This window comes from Lutra lutra, chromosome 9 (assembly GCF_902655055.1).
Source record: "Lutra lutra chromosome 9, mLutLut1.2, whole genome shotgun sequence".
NCBI classification, from domain to species: Eukaryota; Metazoa; Chordata; class Mammalia; order Carnivora; family Mustelidae; genus Lutra; species Lutra lutra.
In genome coordinates, this window is record NC_062286.1 from 52,756,194 (window position 1) to 52,777,767 (window position 21,574).

General features: G+C 49.2%; 1 protein-coding gene and 1 non-coding gene across 25 annotated transcripts in view; both read right to left on the minus strand.

Moving 5' to 3' along the window:
• The window catches only part of DYSF (dysferlin), a 203,920-nt gene that overhangs the window by 132,555 nt on the left and 49,791 nt on the right, over positions 1-21,574 (minus strand). For 12 of the 24 annotated variants that reach the window (XM_047743874.1, XM_047743880.1, XM_047743873.1 and 9 more), the window contains 11 exons: positions 20,318-20,410; positions 19,745-19,956; positions 18,010-18,138; positions 17,536-17,598; positions 16,780-16,830; positions 14,967-14,997; positions 14,295-14,410; positions 9,739-9,865; positions 8,116-8,219; positions 597-665; positions 423-466 (listed from right to left, as the gene is read on the minus strand). In XM_047743874.1, the coding sequence (XP_047599830.1) occupies positions 423-466; positions 597-665; positions 8,116-8,219; positions 9,739-9,865; positions 14,295-14,410; positions 14,967-14,997; positions 16,780-16,830; positions 17,536-17,598; positions 18,010-18,138; positions 19,745-19,956; positions 20,318-20,410 (1,039 nt within the window). The remainder of the gene's footprint in view (positions 1-422; positions 467-596; positions 666-8,115; positions 8,220-9,738; positions 9,866-14,294; positions 14,411-14,966; positions 14,998-16,779; positions 16,831-17,535; positions 17,599-18,009; positions 18,139-19,744; positions 19,957-20,317; positions 20,411-21,574) is intronic. The other 12 variants (XM_047743882.1, XM_047743892.1, XM_047743887.1 and 9 more) reach the window with 3 other exon arrangements.
• Positions 3,208-3,371, minus strand: LOC125110201 (U1 spliceosomal RNA). The gene has a single exon (XR_007130523.1). It is a non-coding gene; the product is annotated as a U1 spliceosomal RNA (small nuclear RNA).

Genomic DNA, 21,574 nt, shown 5'->3' on the forward strand with positions numbered 1-21,574 from the left:
TGCAGAGGCCCCAAACCATTTCATGCTAGCAACCTGTGGGAGGCTTGGTGGGGGTCACAGCCCATCCTTCCAAAAGCTCTGCTCTTCCCAGCTTCCTTGCCTTTGCTTATGATCCTCTCCTCACTGGAGTGCCCTCACCCTGGACTTATCAAAACCCCAACTCCTCCAGGAAGCCTTCCTGGCACCCCTTGCCCTAAGGTATCTCAGGTACTAGCTGGCTGCCCTCCTGTGCCTTGGAGCCTAGCTGTTGAGTAAGCTTCCCAAAAACAGCCTACACCGTCTCCTTCTCTGGCCTCTCAGCAGAGGAAGCTCCCTCACCTGAAACAGATTCTCCCACTACATGATCTGAACTGAGGGGAACTGATGGACCCAGTGACCCCTGAAGATAACGGCCTCCAAAGACTCGAAGACTCAGCACTCACCAGTCCATGACACGAATCCTCATTTTTTCACACATGGAGGGAAACTGAAGAGAGAAGAGAGACGTGTTGGGGTGGAGTCCTTTCAAAGGAAGGGAAGTCCAGGATATGGGCAGGATACTGGGGAGGCCGGGAGCCCAGGGGATCCCAGAATGGCCCTGGGGGGGCAAGGCTCACCATGGCAGGCAGCGTGATGCTCTGGTTCCACTGAGGGTTGGCTGTCTTCTCCAGGATCTTGCTGCACAGCTGGAAGACACAGAGGACAGGTGGATGAAGCTCTGAGGGGCCTATGGACTCCCTCGGGGACCACCTCATCAGCCAGGGGCTGTTCTCTGCCATGTTGACCACCCTTCAAGCTGGGCAGAAGAGCCTGGGGGCCTTGAAGGCTCAGACACAGGGGATTGCAGAGAAAAAGTTCAATGGTAAATCAGACCCAGAGCTAGCGGGCATGGGATGTGGTAGCAAGGGAGCGTGGGAGGCATGGAGAGGGATTGCCTGAATTCCACAGCACTTCTACCCTTATCTCCTACCTCTGGCTGGAAATCCTCTGCTCCCCCACCTCCTATAAGGCCATGACACTATTGTGTGAGCCCTGAATCCAGACTGGCTTTCTCAGGGGTCCTACAGCCTGAGGCACTAACCTCTACCAGTCAGCCCAGACCACCTGCCCCTTTGGAAGAATGTGAGCCCTAGAAGATTAAAGATGGGGAGGAGAAGGGGAGAGAGTAGCCGGAGGGCCAAGGTTTGGGGGCCAGCTACCAGCATCTGAGAATAAGAGAATTCAGCAAACATACAAATCCCATCAGCCACAGTCTGCCTTAGATTAGCCCTGCTTTTAAGACTGGACTTTCCACAATCAAGAAACCCAGCAGAGGTGGAAACTAGATCCAAACCAGTGGGTTGTGTCCCTACCTGTGCTTGGAATCCCCGGGGGTGGGGGGGCGCGGCGGCAGGGAGGGGCATACCCCTTAGCCAGCTCCAGGGCATCCCACACCCCCACAGGAACAGCAGGTAAAGACTCTATTTCAGATACATAGATGATGGGTTTGCCGTCCTGCAGCCTTTTTCAGTGCATTTACATGGACCCTGAACTGTGCTCAGCGTTTCTGTGCATTATCTCATTTAATGAGCATCTGATCAGGGGCTCCAGTTCCTCCATCAAAGGAGGGTGCAGCCTCCATGGGGGGCCAGGACTTTGTCTCCATTCGGTCCACCCAATGCCAGCCCCTGTCCCCATCCTCCCCACCTCCCTGCAAAGCCTGGGAGCAAAGGTGAATGCCAAGATTTGCTCCTCATGCCAGCAAAGAAAGGAGTAAGGACAGAAGAGAGGGACAATGGGCAGAAAGTGAATGAAAATTCAAAGGCTTGAAGGCACATAAAAAGACACTCGACCTCCCTCATAAGAAAAGAAACACAAATAAAACCAAAAAACCGTTTCTCACCCATCACATTCATAAAATTCTCTAAAATCTGACAGCCCTCTACTGGCAAGGCTAGGGGGAAAGTGCACGTTCATATTTTGCTGGTGGAAGAAAAAAAAGAGCTCGACACTCCAGACAGCAACTGACCACTATCTCTCCAAACTGCAAAGGCAAAAACCCGTTGACTTACCAGGTCCACCTCTAGAAATTTATCCTGCAGTACCACTTGCCTCTGTGCAGAATGACCTGTGACAAGGTTATTCACAGCCGCGTGGCTTGAACTATCAAGGATATGGAACAACCCATGGGTCCAAGAGAGGCCAGATTAAACGAAAGGTGGTCCCTCCCCACAACGTAGATCTAATCATCACAAGGGAAAACACATTTTTTTCTTCCCTTTTTTTGTATCCACATGAGATGATGAATGTTAACTAAACTTAAAATCACTTTGCAATCTGTAAGTCAAGTCATCATACTGTACTTTGAAATTTATTTCAATGGCTGTTCAATAACCTGAGAAAATACAGGATTCTAAAAACGGTTTACCAAACTGAGGAGATACAGTTGATTCTTGTTACTGACTAGTTACACATTCTATAAATCACCAAAAACACTGAATTCGTTAATATTAAACCATTGCTCCGGGGGAATTTCAGGGTTGGTTGGTTCCTACCATCCTCTGTCACGTTTTCGTTAACTAATCAATATGTAACCTTGTGTCACGTGTGTTACTGTTCAAAGATACCTTATTTAATATATACTGTTGATTTGTTAACACTAAACACACGTCAGCCTGTAATTCATGCCTGAAGGAAGCTTATCTAATGTATTTTCTCCTGAGGCACATCCCAGCCCTTCTGCCCATGAGAACCCCAGACAACCCTTTGGCACACACAAGGGAGCACATTTTAAGCAGCAAAATCACATAAAAAGCACCAACATGTGAACAACATGATGCCAGGTAGACCAAGAAAAGAGCACTTCTTTACAGGATGACAACTGAAACGAAAAGGCAGACTCACGTTGTCCAACTCGGTGGCAACGCGCATCAGCCATTCCACACCATGCACAAATGATCACGAAGCACCATTCATGTTAATTTCAGGATTACAAATAAATTACAAATAAATTTGCAAATATGGAATCCACGAATAATGACAACCAGTTTATTCTGAATCTAATTTTTTTTTCCACCAGGGGAGAGGGGAGGGCTGGAAGTGAAAGCAGTAGAGAGAAAAACATACTACAAGAAATACACACAAATGTTAACAGTGGTTATCTCCACAGTAATGTGGGGTACAGAAATATGGTTAGTTTTTTTTTTTCATTTTCCTTTATTTTCTATGATTGTTTACAATTTTTTTTCTTAGGGGAAAGCGCGAACGCAGTCCCCCACTACCACAAATTATGCAGTCGAGTTTCCCACATTTGGGGAAATCGCAGGGGTCAGCACATCCGGAGTGCAATGGATAAGCCTCGCCCTGGGAAAACCACCTTCGTGATCATGGTATCTCCCCTGCCAGGTGTTTACAATTTTTTTAATAATCGATTGGTTTTCTTCTTGCATTCAGAAAAAAAAGTTGTTTCAAAGTCTCCCACCCTATCCCCAAGTACCTCTCCTTTCCTTCTCACCAAGAAATGTGTGTGTGTGTGTGTCTGTAAAAAAAAAAAATCTGGTATGGTTCACATCTTGGATAATAGTGCCACCAAGTGTCCATGGGAGGAAGTGCAATGAGGGTCACGCTGGGGTGGGTAGGCCCACAGAAGACAAAACCCCAGGACTCCAGATTAGGTTGTAATGAGAAAAAGTGACCCACGGGCTGGCTGAGGGAGAGGGACACGCAGAAGGAGACAGACAGTAAGGGTAGCTGGAGGAGAGAGAGGCTGACACAAATATCTGGGGACCACCAGGGAAGTCCAACAGGCTGAAGCTTTCAGAAGGGAGGGGCTCAGCTTCCTCTGTCACAATAAGCCCCTTCCTTCCTTCTAGGGGGAAAATAAGAGTGTGTAGCTTCTTGCAGAAGCCCAGTCACCAGCTTTATATAGTCCCTTGCCTTGCTCAGGTTCCCCAGCTCATCACCTCCCACAGACATTTGCACCTACCTAGAAAAACCCCCAGGGTCAGCCAAGGACATCTCAGAACAAAAAGACCTTGAAAGATCAAGGTGCCTTCGAAGACCCAGAAGCAGCCAAGAGCCCCGGAGCTCTGAGACTTGGCCCCCAGAAAGCCATTAAATTTGAAGGCAGGTCCGGTTTGGTTCTCCCCACCATCAAAGCACCCTACCATTTTGGGGAATGTGAAATAAAAAATAAAAACAATCTTGAGACATGACTTTCCCTACCTGTCAAATTGGGAAATTAATCCCAGTCTTTAGAGGAAGTGTCCCACAAGCCTGTCCAGCCACATCTTCCCACTTCCTTCTCACCTTCCTTCCTTGTGTTACAATCCCTCCTGAGGCTAGATACAGGGCATCAGACCCTGATCCCAGGTCCAAACTAACACTGCACTTAGGTGAAGACCTGCACTTGGGCGAGGACCCACAGTGAGCATTTACACCTCAGTGTGAGAGAGTTTAAGATCCGAGTTACCTCTCCCACATACATTTTCACTAAGACCCTGAGTTAGGCTCGGGAGAGGGGAACCAGCTCGAAGAGACCCCCAATGGCCAACTTCAGGACAGATCATACATCCAACACAGGAATGACTGATTTTAACCCACCAAATTAATAAAAAGTATTGAGTTCCATAGTAATATTCAAAGGCACTAAGGGGGAGGAAAGCTCTTCTTTCCAGAAAAACACCAACTTATAAAGAGGGAAGGAATGATAATGAGAAAATCACCACTTTGCAACCCCAAGTAAATGACTTATTCGGGCAAGGAGGTCAATGGCTGCATAGACCATTAGGTAAGACGTTGCTGAGAAAAGGATATAAACCCGATGCCAAGACATCGCCCACAGATGACTTGCAAAGTACAAAAGGGAGCATGTATTTTGACAAGAGAGAGATCCGGAATCACCGTCTTAAGCAAATGACCAGATAGTCATCACCAGTGATGGGACAACCTCATACTGCTTCTTGTCATGATGCAACATGGTGCACCCAACGTCGTTACGACACATTCTTGCTGAAATACTGAATCTGAAACAAATCTAGTCCTGAGGACTGATTTCCAGTTTATAGGAAATGCAGGGGCCAGAGAAAGCACCTTAAACAACACCAGAAGGAAACGATCTGACAAATTCAGAACATGGACAAGTTGCCTGGGCTCTTCAAAAAGTCAAGGGGTGAGAACAATGGTTGGGGTAGGTGGGGAAGGTCAGGAGGGGCAGTTACAGAAGAGACTGTAGAGGCCTAAGGACCAAATGCAGAGCATGAATTCTAGTTGGGTCTTAGATCAGCACAAAATGAAGCCAGCTCCAAAGGACATTTTTGGGTTAATCAGAGAAAACTTATATGAGCCAGAATCTGCTAATATTAGGGAATGACTGTTCCATCTCGTAGGTGTGATCATGTTACTGTAGTTACAAAGAATTTTCTTCTTCTCAGGATCCCTGCTGAAGCCTTTAGGAATAAAGTCTGCAACTAGCTTTCAAATGATTCAGCTAGAAAAAAAAAAAAAAAAGTACCTATATATAGAAAGCAAATGCAACAAAATGTTAGCAGTTGCTTCATTTACGTGTAGGTCATACAGAGCACAGGGTGTTCATCCAAAAATTCTTCTAAATTTTCTTGATGTTTTAAAATATTCAAAATGAAGAGTCAGGGGGAAAATGCCTATTACCTATACACAAGGGAAAAACTGGAAAGACAGGCACCAAAAATGAACATTATATGGTGAATTATGGGTCATTTTATTTACTTTTTTCTGTGATTTTCAAAATGGCTTAGTAAACAGGTAGGTCAGTAATAAAAGAAGAAACAACGGGTGGGGAGTGAGTCTGGGCATCAGAGAGGACACCCCCATCCCCGCCCACCTCAGGGGCCCGCCTTTGTTGGTGGGATGGGATGGCAGATGCCAGCTCCTTTTCAAAATGAATCTAAGAAAAGATTAAGTGAAAGGAAAATTGCAAAGTGCTCTATAAATAGGAACCCACACCGCCTCCATCACTACATCACTACATCACTCCATCACTACCGTCAGCTTTTAGTGTTTAACGCAAATTTTTAAAACTTCTCTCCAGTTGTCCTATAACACCTGCGGGCTGTCTTCCCCTGCCCCACTTCTGCCTGGGGAGCAAAGGGGGAGCCCGCCTGGGACGCCCATCCTCCGGCCACCCAGTTCAGATTCTCAGACCCTCTCCTCTGCCCTGTTCCGATTTTCCCGTCAACTTCCAAGCCATCTGACTCAGGGCTCTCCCAGCCCTGCTTCTGCGACAGATGGAACTCTCCACAAGGTTGGCACAACCTCAGAGGGCCCTGCCCCCCACCCTTGCCAACTCCCTGCGGTCAGACACATCTCAGAGGCAGCCCCCTCGCAGGGGTTCTGGGCGCAGTGTGGGGAGGCAGTCTGCGCCCACCTGATCTGTCATTTTTCCCACAATTTCTACCGCAGTCTCTGCTTTGAGGTCATGGACTAAATAAGAACAGGTTCTTGCCCACAAGTCGGAGAAACAGACGCTAACAGCTATGGGAACGGAATGGAAAACCAGCTAAAAGAGGGCCTAGGGAAAGGGTGCCTGGGTGGCTCAGTGGGTTAAGCCTCTGCCTTCATTCAGCTCAGGTCATGATCCCAGCGTCCTGGGATCAAGCCCCACATCCAGCTCTCTGCTCAGCAGGGAGCCTGCTTCCTCCTCTCTCTCTGCCTGCCTCTCTGCCTACCTGTGATCTCTGTCAAATAAATAAATAAACAAATAAAAATCTTTAAAAAAAAAAAAAAAAGAGGGCCTAGGGCACTGTGGGGCGCCGAGGACCGAACTAGGGGTGCCTCGGGCCCGTGGGGGTAGGCAAGCTGGACCCTGAAAGATGCTGGACTTTGTGGGGAAGGGGGCAGGAAGGAAACGGGCAAAGGCTAGAGGTGTGACCAATAAGGGAAAGAAGAGACAGGGCAGACAAGAGGACACAAGGCCACTGTGTGAGCTGTGCAGTTTGTTCGCACCCAAGCGTGCGGGTAGGGAGCCCCTGTGGCTGAAACCCCGCCCAACCCCGCGCTCCAAGCCCAGGCTGCAGAGCTGCGCGTTCCCGGAAGGGGGCGCCATTTTCTTACTCGCACAAACACCGTTAAGAACTGACTTAGGCCAAGGAGATGTGGTCCGAAAGTTCAGCTGGGCAGGACCTGGTCAGCCGGATTATGCGGCTTGAACGTCATTGTACAGAGTCGTTTTAGGGTAATTATTCTGGAGCCTTTTATGGGGAGAACCCAGAGAAGAGAATGAGCCCAAGGCTGCTGTGTAGTCTTATGAACAGATGACAGTGGGTGGAAGGGAGGGGATGGCCTTGGGACACGTTTGAAATCAAAAGGAGGAGGGGGGATGTTTGTTGGAAGGAGGTCAAAAAAGAGGGAAGAATCAAGGCAGGCCCATGTTCTCTGCCTTTCACAGTGGTACCTGGGTAGGATGGAGGCTCCTGGAAGTGGGGCAGGTGGGACAGATGAGTCTTCTACAGGGCCCAAGGGGCACTAGGGATGCACAAAGACCTGGGGAGGTATGGGGCTGAAGAGGATGTCAGAGTGAAACAGCTGTGGGAGTCCTCCGCAGAGGGGCAAGGCTGAAGCCGGAAGCCCGGGAGAGCCTGTGGGACAGGCAGGGGAGGCTGGGGAGGGTCTGCCTGCCTGGGGTGGGCTAGAAGGGGGCCCACAGGAGCCCCAGCAGCATCCCTGCCTCTAGGCACAAAAGCCAGCTGCAAGTAAGAGAGGTGTGAGTCATCCCCAGGTCTCCCACGGAGTGGACTTCCTCTGCTCAACTTCTGCCACAGCTTTTTAAAAATAATCATTATGTTTCTGCCACTTTTTTTAAGCTCCCCCATCTTTATGCCTTCTCTGGTTTCCATGCCAGTGCTTAATTTTCCCCCAAACACTCTTCTATCTATCCGCTGTCTATCTGTCCTCCCCATGTCTCTCACCCATCCCAGATACTGAAGCAGACCAGAGAGCCAGGCCTGGGTGAGTGTCTCACCGTATGCCCCCCAGGGAGACCCCGCCCAGGTGCACCTTCTGATAGGGCCGCACCAAGGGCTGCCTGTGTGCACCTCATGTCCTTTACTCTGCTCAACACCATCCACGGGGACCCCCAGCGGTCCACTCCGGAAAGAATCCTCCTGCTTCCTTACTCCTTACCATTTTCCCCGCAAAACTGACTTCCATGAAGGGATCCACCAAGTTCTTCTTGTTACTATCAAAGCCGAAGATCTGCTTCACGTTGTCCATCACGGCGTCATCCACTGGGGAGAACACACTGGTCAATGCCCACCGGCTATCCAACCTCCAAAACCTCACTTTCCAGCTACCTGTCTCCCAACAGTCTTGGGACTCTGTGAGAGAGATGCTGTGGCGTCTGTGACAGCCTGGGGACTCCCAGAACAGCAGCCCTGACCCTGCCCAAACAGCTTTGTTCACCAGCCCCTGCTCTCAAGGACTTTCTGAACAGATCTACCAGAAGAAGTGTCTGCCTTCAGCTCTGGTCATGATCGTGGGGTCCTGGGATCAAGCCCTGAATTGGGCTCCCTGTTCAGCAGGGAGCCTGCTTCCCCCCTTCCCACTCTCCCTGCTTGTGCTCCCTCTCTCTCTCTCTGTCAAATGAATAAATGCAATCATTTTTAAAAGAATTTTAATCTATGGTGCTCCAAACCAATATTTTACTGAATTAGTCATATTATGTCTAAATGTATATACAGAGAGACGGATAAGTGCCTATGTGTATTAATGGCTTGTATAGATATCTACGTGCATATGTAAGAGAGGGGGACAGTTAGAGATTATACACCAGCTGCTGTCTACATGAATACAAAAGATAACAACAATTAGCAAATATTTATGTCCTATTTACCCACCTAGTTCATTTTATTTATATTTAAACAAGCTTGCAGAGAATTAAATATAAAGCACATTTACCTTGAACAAAGCAAACATTTCTATTTCCCCAGTCCCCTGTGGGAGCTCACCAGCCTCCCTTCTGCATATTTTCAACCAACAAATGAAGAAGGTTATTAAGCATGCATTTTAATGACGATTTACTTTCTTAAGGGTTTTCCCCATGATCTGGGTACCATTAAGCTTGTACAGAAGGAATGCATTTCTTTTATTGAGTCATTAGTCAAAGGGGTGAGCAAACCCTCAAATAATTAGCTTTATGCAAGACTTATAAACAAGGGCCTAAGTTGCAAACGCTCTCACTGACTCTGCTATGGACTGAAACATTTGATTAGGCTAATAAATGCCTCAAAACAGGAGCTCACCCTTTAAAAACGACCCGTGTGTGAGCCTTACTCCAAACCCAGTCAGCGTGAAACACCGGAGGAGAGGTCCCGGCGTCTTTAAAGCCCCTTTAAAGGTCCCCGGGCAGTTCTAGCATGCAGTCTAGAAAAACACCCACGACTTAAAATATTCAGCGTGATTCCCCCAGCATTTACTGAGCCCACAGGATGGGGCCAGTGCAGGGCCAGTCACTGGGAGAAACCAGACATGGGCCACCCTGTCTCTCTTGGGAATATGGCCACAGTGAGTGTGACCCACTGCCCCAGTTGGTCGGGGACGGAGGGGTCTCCCAGGATGGGGGGCCTGCAGTGCTGAAACTGGGACCATCCCAGGCAAACTGGAGTAACGGCTCACCAAGAGGACAGATGTTTTTCACTTGTGGAGACACTGAGGCCTTCCACCATCCAGTGACTTTTTCCCCAGCCCAGGGGCTCTGCTCCCAATGTCAGTCTTGGGCCTCCAACCCAGGGAAGATGCCAGACTCACTCTGCGGTAAGTCCTCAGCTCTGAAGACCTTCAGGCAGAAGTGGGCTCCTCGAAGGGCCACGCCAGTTGGCCTGAGCAGATTGTTTTCGATGTCTTCCTTGTCTTCAGAGGGGTCCTTTCTCTCCAGCTACAATGCAACCAAATGTGATGCCTTAAAGAGTTCGTGAGCACAATAACTCCCCTTCTTCATCCAACACCCCCTAAATGGTGCATTCTGAAGAAAGGTAGCTTTCACCCTGCTACTTACTAACGTGTGATCTCAGGCAGGATCCTTCCCCCTGAGACTCAACTCCCCGACCTGGACAGTGGAAAGAGTAACACTGACCTTGCAGACTGCTGGACAGATCAACTTCAATAATGTGTAAACACACATGGCAGGCATTCAAGAATCTCGGTCTCCTGCCTGCTCCACCCATTCCTAAGAGTACAGAAGTGACGGGTCTAAGCTGGCCTGTCTGTCTTCAGTAACATGTGTTCGTTCACTCAACAAGTGTTTAGTGTCAGTGAGTGATGACTAGGTTGTGCTGAAGGAGGAGGGATGCAGCAGTGAACAAGGTAGACAGAGGTACTGCCTGCACAGAGCTCACCGTCTCACAGTGAAAGCCTACCTTTAAGCAAGCTCCTGTCCTGCCATTCCACTATCTGGAATACAGACCCGATGGTGGGAAATGCAGCAACCATATTGGACCATGAGATGGAAGCTGCATGATGAAGATAGCAGGGAGAAGACCAGGAGCCTGCATCTCTGGTCATTGCAGGAGCACCGTGCCAGCTCTGGATTGCCTCCCCAGGCACTTATGAGGGACAGAAACACACTTCAATCTTCCTTAATGCCTATTATTCAGAGTATCTTTGTTACAGCAGCTGAACTTGTATCTTAATTCACGCAAGGGCCCAGGGGAGATGTGAGGGGACCATGACCTCAGACTCCGGTCTTGGGATGGGAGAGAGAAGTATGCTCGGAGGTGATCATGCCTACAAGACTGACCAACCACGTGCATGTGGACTGACAGATGTGGGACTGAGGGTTGAGGAATGAAAGGACTCTAGCTTAGGAGACTGAGTGGATGATGGTGCCGTTTCCTAAGATGTCACCTAACACAAGATGGCCATGATCATGGGAGGTGAGCAGCAGATGAACACGAGTTTTCCTATGTTAAGTTAGAGGGGCCTAAGGGACATGTTTCTATGGCTTTATTACTCAGCAACTGAAACTGAGTGTCTAGAGCTCCAAAGATCCAAGCTGGATCAATTTAGGAGCCTCATGTGGACAGAGATGGGCTCCATGAAAGTGAGGGTCAAGGACACAGCAAAGAGGCAAGCAAGGGAACTTTATTAAGCCACTGAATTTGAAAGATCCATAAAACAAACAAACAAACAGCAAGAATCAGGGAAAATCACCCATGCTAAGGGAGAAGAGAATATGAATTAAGTCATGGGCTCTGGAATCAAAGGCTGTGGAGGAACAGAGAGGATTAATAGCAGAGAAGAGCTCCTGGAGGTTGGCAATGAGGACCTTCCAGGCTTCAGGGAAGAAAGATAGGAATCCTCATGAAGAGGAGAAGGAATGAGCAGCTGGGAGAGGAGGAGAGAAGAGGTACCCAGCATGCCCCCTGATGAAGTTGGTCATGCCTGGAAGCAAACTGCAAGCAACCTGGAGAAGAGCAGTGGGGAGAAATGAGAGAAGTGGGCGAGGGTGTTTGAAGGTAGGGAAATCCTGAGCCCGGTACAGGTCTAAGGGCAGAAGAGAAGACACCAGGAAGAGCAGGGAGAACAAGATGGTGGAGGACTGGAGCACAGGGCAAAGGAGGCAGGAAGCTGGGGAAGTGAGAAAAGACAAATGAAGTCAGAAATGAGGACAGAAGGAGCTTCAGGAGTTTCTATTGTTCACCACTGTGCAGCTCTGCCTCTCTCAGGAGGCAGAGAATGAGGCTTAGGAAAGAGAGCAAAGTCTGGAAACAGCACTGTGGCAAATGCGACAAGGAGTAAACCACACTCAAGTAAGAGAAGAGGTTGATAGCACCCATGTTCACCTAGCCAGCACCTCCAGGTGACTTCTGCCACTGAAAGTGACCAAGGAATGGTGTAAACAGTGAGGGATGGTGGGGTCCTGAGGTGTGGCAGGAGACCCCTACTATGGGGCCAGGAAGCACGTGGTGAGAGCTGTGGTGGAGGATGGCGTCCAGGCTGGAGGAGGGGAGAGCGTGGCAGGAGGGCACTAATGGATTGCGATAACCTGCAGAGGCTGGTGGGGGGGGTGGGGGAGTACTGTAATGCCAGGGAGGAAGGACTGTCTTGCAGCAGGGGTGACAGAGTGGTGGAGAGAGGGATTTCTGAACTCAGGGTCTTAAAGGAAATAAAATCAGATGTCGGTGGCTCATCAGTGAGGATATGTCACACCTCAGGACAATGGCGAAGGTGAGAATCGGGAAGCAGGGATGCCCCTGGACCAGCTCTGCCTATGCGAGGGGTAGGTAATAGCCCAGAGAGGGAGAAACAAACAGCAAAGCAGCCTGTAATTAAAGGAGGAGGCTGTGCTGAGGTTGGGAAGAGCCGCCGGCTGGAAGGCTGCAGTGGGAACACCGAAGCTGGCTGCTCCTCCCATTCCAGAACCCACGGAGAGTCGGAGCAGAAAGTAGGGGCTTCTGTCTGAGTTGGTTTCAAAAGAAGTGGCTTTATCAGAAAAAAGCAAGGTTCCAATTCATAGGAAGAAGAGGAAGAAATGTTTTAGAGATGGGTGATAGACTCAGAGATGCCATGAGAAGGAGCAAGATGGCATGATGTTTGGAAAGACATGTTACAGAACAGGACGGGACTGCATGGGACAAAAGAGAGGGACAGGTCTTTTTAGGTGGGGCTTGCCCACTGGAGCTCCATCAGCCCCCCATACAGCACAGAACCCTGCGCTCTCCATCCCCAACCCCCTCCACTGTGACTTTCTGAGCCCTTGTCATCAGCCAACTCCTATTCCTGACTCTCATATAACTTGCCCTCTGCCTCCTACCACTCTTCTCCCCTGGAGATCTGATTTCCCCACTCTTGCCTCTCCCTCTCCTCTTGGCCATCCCAGGCTGGGAAGAGAAGGCCACACCTTGCACCTGCACCCCCCATCACTCCACCATGTCTTTTATCAAAGACCCCATCACCCCCTGCGCCACTCTCTCCCCTGGTTCTCACTGACACCATCCACCAAGCCGAGGACAAGTGCTCACCTTTCCTTCCTGACTTCAGCACCTGCCTCAACACTTGCCTATTTGATTTCCAATTCTCCCATAAGATAATCCACATCAGTGTGGTCAAGTCATTCGCCAACAAGGTTCCCTTCCTCCACCAGCAGCTCCCCTTAGTCTCCCCTTCCTTTCCACTACTAGAGGTATGGTCACAACTGGAACCTCCAGCCACTCAGGGCCACTCCTCTAGCAAAACCTTGACCACTGAAACCCTTCTCTGAAGATAGCTTGCAACCTATCTGCCTCCTCCAATCTCCCACTCACACAGAGAGGAGCTCCCAACACAGCTTGGCACACAGCAGGTGCTCAATAAATGTGCGTTCCCTACCCCTTCCCTATTCTCCGTCCCCCTCACCAGTTCTAAGCCTTGCACTCCTGCACCCTCCCCACCCAGCACCGCCAGCCATGTCCCGATCCCCAAGCTACTTTGGCCCTGCGCTTCCCCTAGTCCTGCCCTCCCCACGCCCAACACCTCGGCTGTCCGCCCACCTTCTTCCAGGCCTCTGAGTATAATGACGTTCTACAGAGCTGGGCGCTCTTTTGTCCTTCCTTTACCTGGAATTAACCCTTCCTCCCTCTCCCACGGCTATTCTCAACCTTCTTTCTTGCCAAACATAAAAGATGCTGATACCTCCCCAGGTCTGCACACCTATCTCATTCTTCCCATCTCCAACTCGAGCTTGACTTACTGGTGTGTAAAGATGATAATGGTATATTCTCAGGGGATAAAATTCAACTTGGAGTAGAATATAGAGAATGATCTCACTTTTGCAAAAAAGAAAAATATATAACAGTTTGGTGGTTGTCAGGGGGTGGGGGAGAGTGGACTGGAGGAAGGGGGTCAATGTGTACAAACTTCCAGTTATCAGGTAAGTAAAAGTCACGAGGATATAATGCACAGCACGGAGACTCTAGTTAATAATTCTCTGTTGCGCATTTGAAAGTTACTGAGAGAATAGATCCTAAAAGTTTGAAACTTCAAAAGGCGATGGATGGTAACTAGACTTACCGTGATGATCATTTCACAATGTATACAAATAATGAATCGTTTATTCATTATATGACTGAAACTAATATAATGTTGTATGTCAATTACATCTCAATTGTAAAAAGCAATAAAAAAAAAAATAGATGGGGCACCTCGGTGGCTCAGGTGATTAAACGTCTGACTCTTGGTTTTGGCTCAGGTCGTGATCTCAGGGTTTTGAGATCAAGCCCTGCATTGGGTTCTGTGCTCACGCCGAGTATGCTGGGACTCCCTCTCCCTCTCCCTCTATCTCCTGATAGATGGAGGAGCTGTGAGGAGGACCCCCGCAATGTACTCACAGGCGCTTCATCTCCAGGCCCCAGAACACAGAGGCTTGCTTTCAGGTAACCTCTGGCCCCAGCAGAGAAATCGTCAGGGTCCGAGAGGAGCAGCCACTTCCTCAGATAGGCATGTCCTAAGAGAGACAACATCCATTGGTGAGGGCAGAGTTGGAAGGACCCATGTCTGCCACCACTTCCAGAGCCCGGGGCCAACTACATTTGGGTGATGACGGATTTATTCACAGGGACATGGGGGCCAGACTTTGAGTGTTCATGTAGGCCAAGAAGAGTCTGCCAAAGCCAGACCCCAGGCCATTTACCTCCCTTTCAGGAAGTGACCAGACCAAAAGCCAGGGTGTGAAGAAATCTAGATTGGTATCAAAATGGCCCACCCCTGTCAGAGGGGACTTCATCTCCAACAACATTTGCTTGGGGCCTTCCAAATTTAGCATCCCTGGCTGGGCCAGCCACGACCCATAAGAAGGTTTGATCTCTCTAAGGGCCTAGGTGACTTGGAAGATGGAAGCCTGCCTTCTCTTCTTTCCTGCGGCTCTCATCTCCAGGATCAGACTCTACCTCTAAAGTCTAAAACCCCCAAGGGAAAAAGGCGATTGTCCCAAAGGGCTGTGCCCAACATTCTCCAGAACCAAAATGCAAGGATATGGCCAAAGGGATGAGGACATGACTCACGGGGCTCTCTGTAGATGGTACCCACGTCCATCTGAAATTAAACCGAGAAACACAAGTCAAACTCTTGCCCTTGGAGCGTTCAGTGAAAGATGGTACATTATGTCATTTCATTAAAAACCATGCTTTGAAGATCATTTGGAGACATGGAGAAATGTTCATCAGCTGACATTACGTGGAAAAAGTGCAGAATACATGTTCAAAGTTTGGTAAGGTTCATTGGCGTATAGGAAAGAACGGGCAAAAGAAACACAACAGAAGGGTGACTGTGCTCTCTCTGGCTGGTAGACTTAGGTGTTAGTTTTATTTTATTTTTTTATTTTTTTATTTTTTTCTTTCCTATATTTTATAATTTTCTATAAAAATCCATAGATCAATGGAACATGGATAGGCCGGGAGCTTGTGCACGGGGATAGCCGGAGATAGGTGAGAACTCTGTACTTTCCACTCTAGTTTGCTATGAACCTAAAATCGCTCTAAAAAATTTGATCATGGATTACTTTCATAATTAGAAAAAAAGAAAACAATTTTTTACCTTAACCTCTGGGTTCTCAGACTACGGATATGCTTCAAAGATTAGAGACTCAAGACATAGAACCCCATTCATTACAGAATGACCCAGGTCCGATCCCATTCTTTTTTAATAACTGCTTTTCCAGAAAACTTGCTTTCGTTTTTTGTCTTGTGACTAATTCCCAGAGAAGGGGCCATATTTTATTTCGATAGCAAGAGGAGGTTAAAATAAGCCTGTATTCCTTCTTCCATTTGATAAATGCCTGAAGATTCAAAAATGAGAAAATCAGTGAGGTTTGCATTAAAACACCATTCGTGAAGGTCTCCATTGCTAGCTACTTGCCTTTACTTCCTGAGATTTGTTGATGCCTCCCTGGGAGCTGAGTCCTAGTCAGTCCTTGGTTCTCTAAAGTACACTCTTCGCTTCTGGACTGTATGGGACAAATGGGGATGGGGAGGGCAGGCTCCCCCATCTCCCCTGTGTCTCACCCTGATCCCCCTGGACTCTACATCTGGACTCCACTTGCAAGCCAGAGCACCGGTGTCACCCTGGCCTGAGTCAGAATTAGGGGGAAGGCCACCTAACCACCAATGTCACTGTCTGTCCAGATATAAGGACAGATATGAATCAGAATAAGAAGCCAAATTCCCCCGTTGGACATAAGGGAAAAGATTTCCCTCTCCACTCTTTCTGTCAAATCATTTACCTTGGAAACCTTATAAATATAAGTATTTTCTCTGCTTTTTCTGTGGGAAGGGAAGGGCAGGCCTTCAGCGCAGGCCTGGGTCCAAGTTGTATAAAAAAAAAAAAAAAAAAAACCCTCATCACAAAAATGCAAGCTTTTCTGTTTCTCCCTCTGGAGAAAGTCAGTTAGCTAACACCGATGGTCAACCCATCACCAGGTGGTGAGGATGAACTGTGCATGGCGAGGGCGCTGTCCATTGTCCGCCGTGAGAACTACTTACCTGCGAACAGGTAAGGGGTGGGTTGTAAAGGATTTCTCAGTGGTGTAAAGGATTTCTTGCTGCCTTTACAATCTCCTAGTGGATAGCCTGTCATGGGCATCACCTTCTGGATTGATACGTATCCAATAATAAAATTCTGTTCTTTCTCTACGACCTCGGTGGAGAGGATTTTTGAGTTTGGAGATTTTGTCTTGTCTTTTTTATTTTTACTGTATTTCCCAACACTGACCAAGAGGAACAGGACCCCCAAAGTACCAGCCTCTGCACATTACCTACAGAATCTCCAGTAACATGAATTAGCAACAACTAACGGCTTTCAAAAAAAATACATAATTACCCGGAATTCCCCAATGAGAGCATCTGTCCGGAGAGAACGGGAGTCTACCACCTGGGAGAGGGAGATAAATTAAAACTCTCATTTACAAGTAAATGTTGGCCCATACAGGACCCAATACAATAGCTCTTCCCTCCCAAACAGTAACAGCCAACACTTAGAACACTCACTCTGTTCTGAGACTGCTCTGAGCAAAGTTTAAACTCACATGAACCCGCTGAGTAGGTACTATTATTATGCCCACTTTACAGATGAAGGAACAGAGGCCCAGAGAGGCTACAGGACTTGTCGAGTATCAAAAACCCCTAAACGACAGAAGCAGGTGCAGAACCCACACCTTCAAAAAATAAACCATACTGCCTTTCAGAAGAAAGGCCAAAAAAAGGGGGGGGGGACTGAGGCCCAAAGAAAGAAGCTCTTGGCCAGAAACAGGCACATGGGCAAACAAAATAAAATAAAAATCGGGGTCTGCAGCAAGAATGACTTCAGAACCCTGACCTCTGGCCCCGTGGGTTGTGCTGGGCAGTGGGGGTTCCCCACTCTGCTGTTGCCTCCATCTGAGCTGCCAAAGGCATTTCTGTGACCAACAGAGCTTGGCGGTGAGCCGCTCCCGTCACCCGTGCCCTGGGCTGCACGGCTTCTTCCTCACACTCGCTCACACTCACACTGAGAGGTGCACACACTCATGCACGCTGACACACGTGGCATGCAAGCGAGTGTACACGTAACCCACAGAGGAGACTGATTACTGAGACATACCGTGATAAAGATGGGCTCCTCGAACAGCTCTGAGGGAGAGTCAAACACGTTGAAGAAGAGAGTCTGTGATTCGGGGCAAAAGGGAAACGAATGAGTGCCTGCCCATGCCAGAGGCCAAAGAGAGGGTCAGCCGCTGCCCACAGCCTTCAGGTCTGGTCCACCCAGAAGTGTGGACTGAGCTCAGCCCAACAGCAGGCTCTGGGGATTCCACAAGATCTGAGATATCCCGCCCTTGACCTCACAGAGATTGTCATCTCGGTGGGGTAGAGGCTGGCCCTACGGTGTGTGGAGCACTGGGAGCCCAAGGCAGGAAGAAGAGCCAGAACCACTCTCCCACCCCAGTTCCTCAGATGACCTACTAGGGACCCAGCATATCTCTCGATTTGAAACCAAATGGACTGTCCCGTGTCTGCTATACACTCCCAATTTGGAAGGGCCAGCGTGGTCCTCATCCTTATACCCAGCATCTCCCACCTCATTGAAGAGCGGGCTGTTTCCCTTGTGGATCCGTGTCCTCTTGGTCTGCCCAGCAGCGGTGACCTTGACCACAGGCTTGATATTCACCCCTGGCAGCTGGCGCCCCTCGATCACTTGCACCCTGATCTGGAAACCAAGAGAAGCCATGAGCAGGAGGAGGGGGGATGTCGTCAGGCCCCAGGAGAGTCGGAAATCTCAGGGACCATTCTCACTGCTGGCTTCTGGGGAAGGGTATTAAAAAGGTATTAGGAAGAGCATTATAAGAACAGTCATATTTTTCTATCAAGGTCCCTTGCATCTCTAAAAACCCATAGTTCCACACAAGAGCTGCCAAGCTGCCCCAAGAAAGCTCCCAGCTCTAAATTCGAGGGCTGCGCCGAGGACCCAGAGCCTAGCTCATTCCACGCTGCCGTTGGGACAAGCCTTCCCTCAGACCCCTTGACGCCCGCACATCTAAGCGGCCTGAACGTTCCTCGCTGACAGCTCCCTCAGGGGCTGAACTGACACAGTGAATTGATCCCACTTTTTATTCTTTATAAGATACAACGTTTTCTCACATTCTGAGAAATAAATTAAGAGTTTTCTCTATTGAACTTTAAGTAGACAAAGGTTTCAGGAAGATCTGTGCTTCCAATTTTAGGCAAAATATTTTAAAACATGAAATTTTAAAATACAAGAACAATTTTCATGGAAAAATACGATGTTTACTGGTTTTAAGTTTCAGTTGACATTTATTTATTGATGGACTGAACAATGCTTTTCTTTAAGCCGTACTACAGAAGAATATATTACTAATAATATCGGGAAAGTAGATCCATGATTTTTTATTCTCTTCATTTTCCTGTATTTTCTGTTTTCAACAAGAAACATACATTAATTTTCAAAGGAGACAAAAGCAGTAAGTACATGACTTGGGAATAAAAATAATAATAATGTCAGAATTTTGTCTCTCAGGCAAATACACAGCGGTTACAGCTAGTACTTTCACTTAAATTACCAAGATTTAGAAGTAAAATGTATTTTTACAATTTGTGGCACTTGGTAAAGAGCTAAGTTTCCTGTCTTTAACTTTAAAAGTAGTTCTGAAGAGCTCAGTATCACTAAATGCAACTATATCAACATAGGAAATTTCGTAGAAAAGAAAAAGAATAAGCAAAGGACCAAAATTAAAATGCAAATAAAACGGGATAGGTTTTTGGATTAAAATATGCCCGAGGGTTCATAGTAACAGTTTATTCTGTGAAGAGCTTGATCACGCTTAAATTCTACACAGCCTTCGGAAGAATCCATGGGTATAAGGAAGGACATGGATCAAGAGAGAAAACAAAGAGCCAGACAGAGCTTCCTTGTCTGGGGATCTTGTTAAAATGCAGATTCTGATTCAGCAGGGCTGGCAGTCTGCGTTTCCATCCAGCTTCCAGGTGCTGCTCCTGCTGGCCCAAATACCACACTATGAGAAGCCAAAAGCTAGCTAGCCAGATAAAGCCTTGTTGGAATGCACGTAACAAATGTAAAGATGGGCTGAATCTCTCCAGCGCTCCCCCCAACCTTTTTTGTAAAGCACAAAACCAGGGGCCTGTGTTCTGAGGCCACAACATGTGACCTCCCCATTCTGCATCTGCTGGGGACCGGGGGAACCACAGACTCCTGACTAGAAGAGCTCTTAGGACCTGCTCCAGGCTGGACAGACAGTACTAAAGAGGAGACTGCGGTCAGAGAGTCAGCCCATTACCTGGAAGTCCTGCGGTTTGTCCGACAGCAGCTTTCTGGGAGTGGGAGCACTTCTTTTCCTCTTGCTCCCGGGGTGGTAGGGAGGCGGATGAGAAGGTGGCTTCCTTGGGGTGGTGGGTGCCCCGGGGCCTGGGGCACCGCTCTGATCCAGTGATGGCTCTGCCTCATCTCCCGTGAGACCCTGGTCCTCGGTGTCCTCCTCTCCCCCTGTGTCTGGGCAGAGAGGCTACTAATAAGGGCTGGTCCCTCTGGCCTGGTGCTTGGGACCCTACCCAGCCAATGGAGGAGCCAAAGGGCTTGGGCACGAAGACCCACCACCCACCTCCCCTCCTGTCAGTGAGCCAGGATGGATGAGGGAGAAAGAGGAGCTTCCAACAGCTGAGATGTGAAGGTGGTCAGTCCAGTTAGTCAACAGGAAGGAAAGAAATGGCCCTAGCCCTCCCCACCATGTCCTATGGGATCAGCGCCTCTGACCACCTTGTCCCAGGTCCCACTCTGGTGAGCTGACAGATGGCAACAGTGAGCTGTTACAGGTGGTAGGATCAGGATCAGGAGAGCCTGACCCGGGTCTCACCCGTGGGGGCCAGCCACTTCTTTCCAGAGTTTCTCGTTTCCACGGTGCTGTCACTGAGCAGGGACCAAGTCTCAGCCCGGCTCTGTCCCCCACCTGGCATAGGGGCAGGGTACAGCCCCAGGAAGCGAGGAAGGAGCTGGGTGAGGGGAGCCAACCTAGGGCATCCCCACCCCCCAAGCTTGCTCTCCCTGGCTACCCAAGCCTGGCACAAAATTCAGAAATTGTTCCCATGTCTGCTGAAGACTGTCCCTTCTCACCACCTTCCAGGCAGGACTGGGGATTTGTGACCTTGGGAGCTTTCCCTGCATAGCCAGAACCCTAACTCAGTTGGACCCACCTCCAAGGTGGTTCCAGAGCACTCGGGCCCTTCACCCCCCATTCTGTCACCAGGAGCACCCCTTCTTTCTGCCCACCACCCACCCTCCCCAGGAACCTACGCCCCAGTCCGGATTGCTCTCCTCATCTCCAAGCTCAGACGGCGTGGAGCTCCAACAACGTAGCTGGTCGGGGCAGGCTCAGGGCACACCCCTAGCAGAGGCTGCTAGGGTTTGAAGGCCGTGTTTGCCTCTGGCTCCCTTCACCCAGAGAGAAACTGCAGACTCTTTCCCATGGCCAAGTCCCCACCTGGCCCATCTGTGCAGCTTTCTGCACATTCCAGCAGAACGGACCACGTGGAGGCCTCACTAGCCTCACAACGGCAAGCCCAGCACCCTGGCGGGATCCTTCTGTGACAAGGTCAGCAGAGGCAAGTGAAGAGAACTGAGACACCCCTGGAACTTGCTAACTCAGTCTGCTCATTTCACAAATGATAAACGACAGGCCCAGAGAGGGAGCGTGGCCGGCCCAAAGTCACACAGCTACTTGGTGCCAAAGTCAAGAAAGGAAGCCATGTCCCTTGGCATCTGCCCAGGGCTCTTTCAAGGCACACCCAGTTGTATTGTTACAACACCATGGCCAAAGGCCTAGGAAGTCCCAGATCAGGGAAGCATTCACCTCTGGGGTATCTCCTGGGGCAGATCACATCCCAGCAAAGGTGTGCCGTCCCACCCAGCTCCCAGCTGCCCAGTGCGGAGCAGCAGCCCAGCACAGCCCCTCCCCAGGAGGGCTTCCTTACACCAATCCTAGTGGCACTTTCCCTGTGTGGCAGATGGCCGCTCTCAGGACCTCCCACCCACTGGTGTCCTCTCTTCTATGGACGCGGGCAGCCCCCGAAGGCTCACGCTGGCTTCCTGCCCCCAGGCTCCCACACTGCTGCCA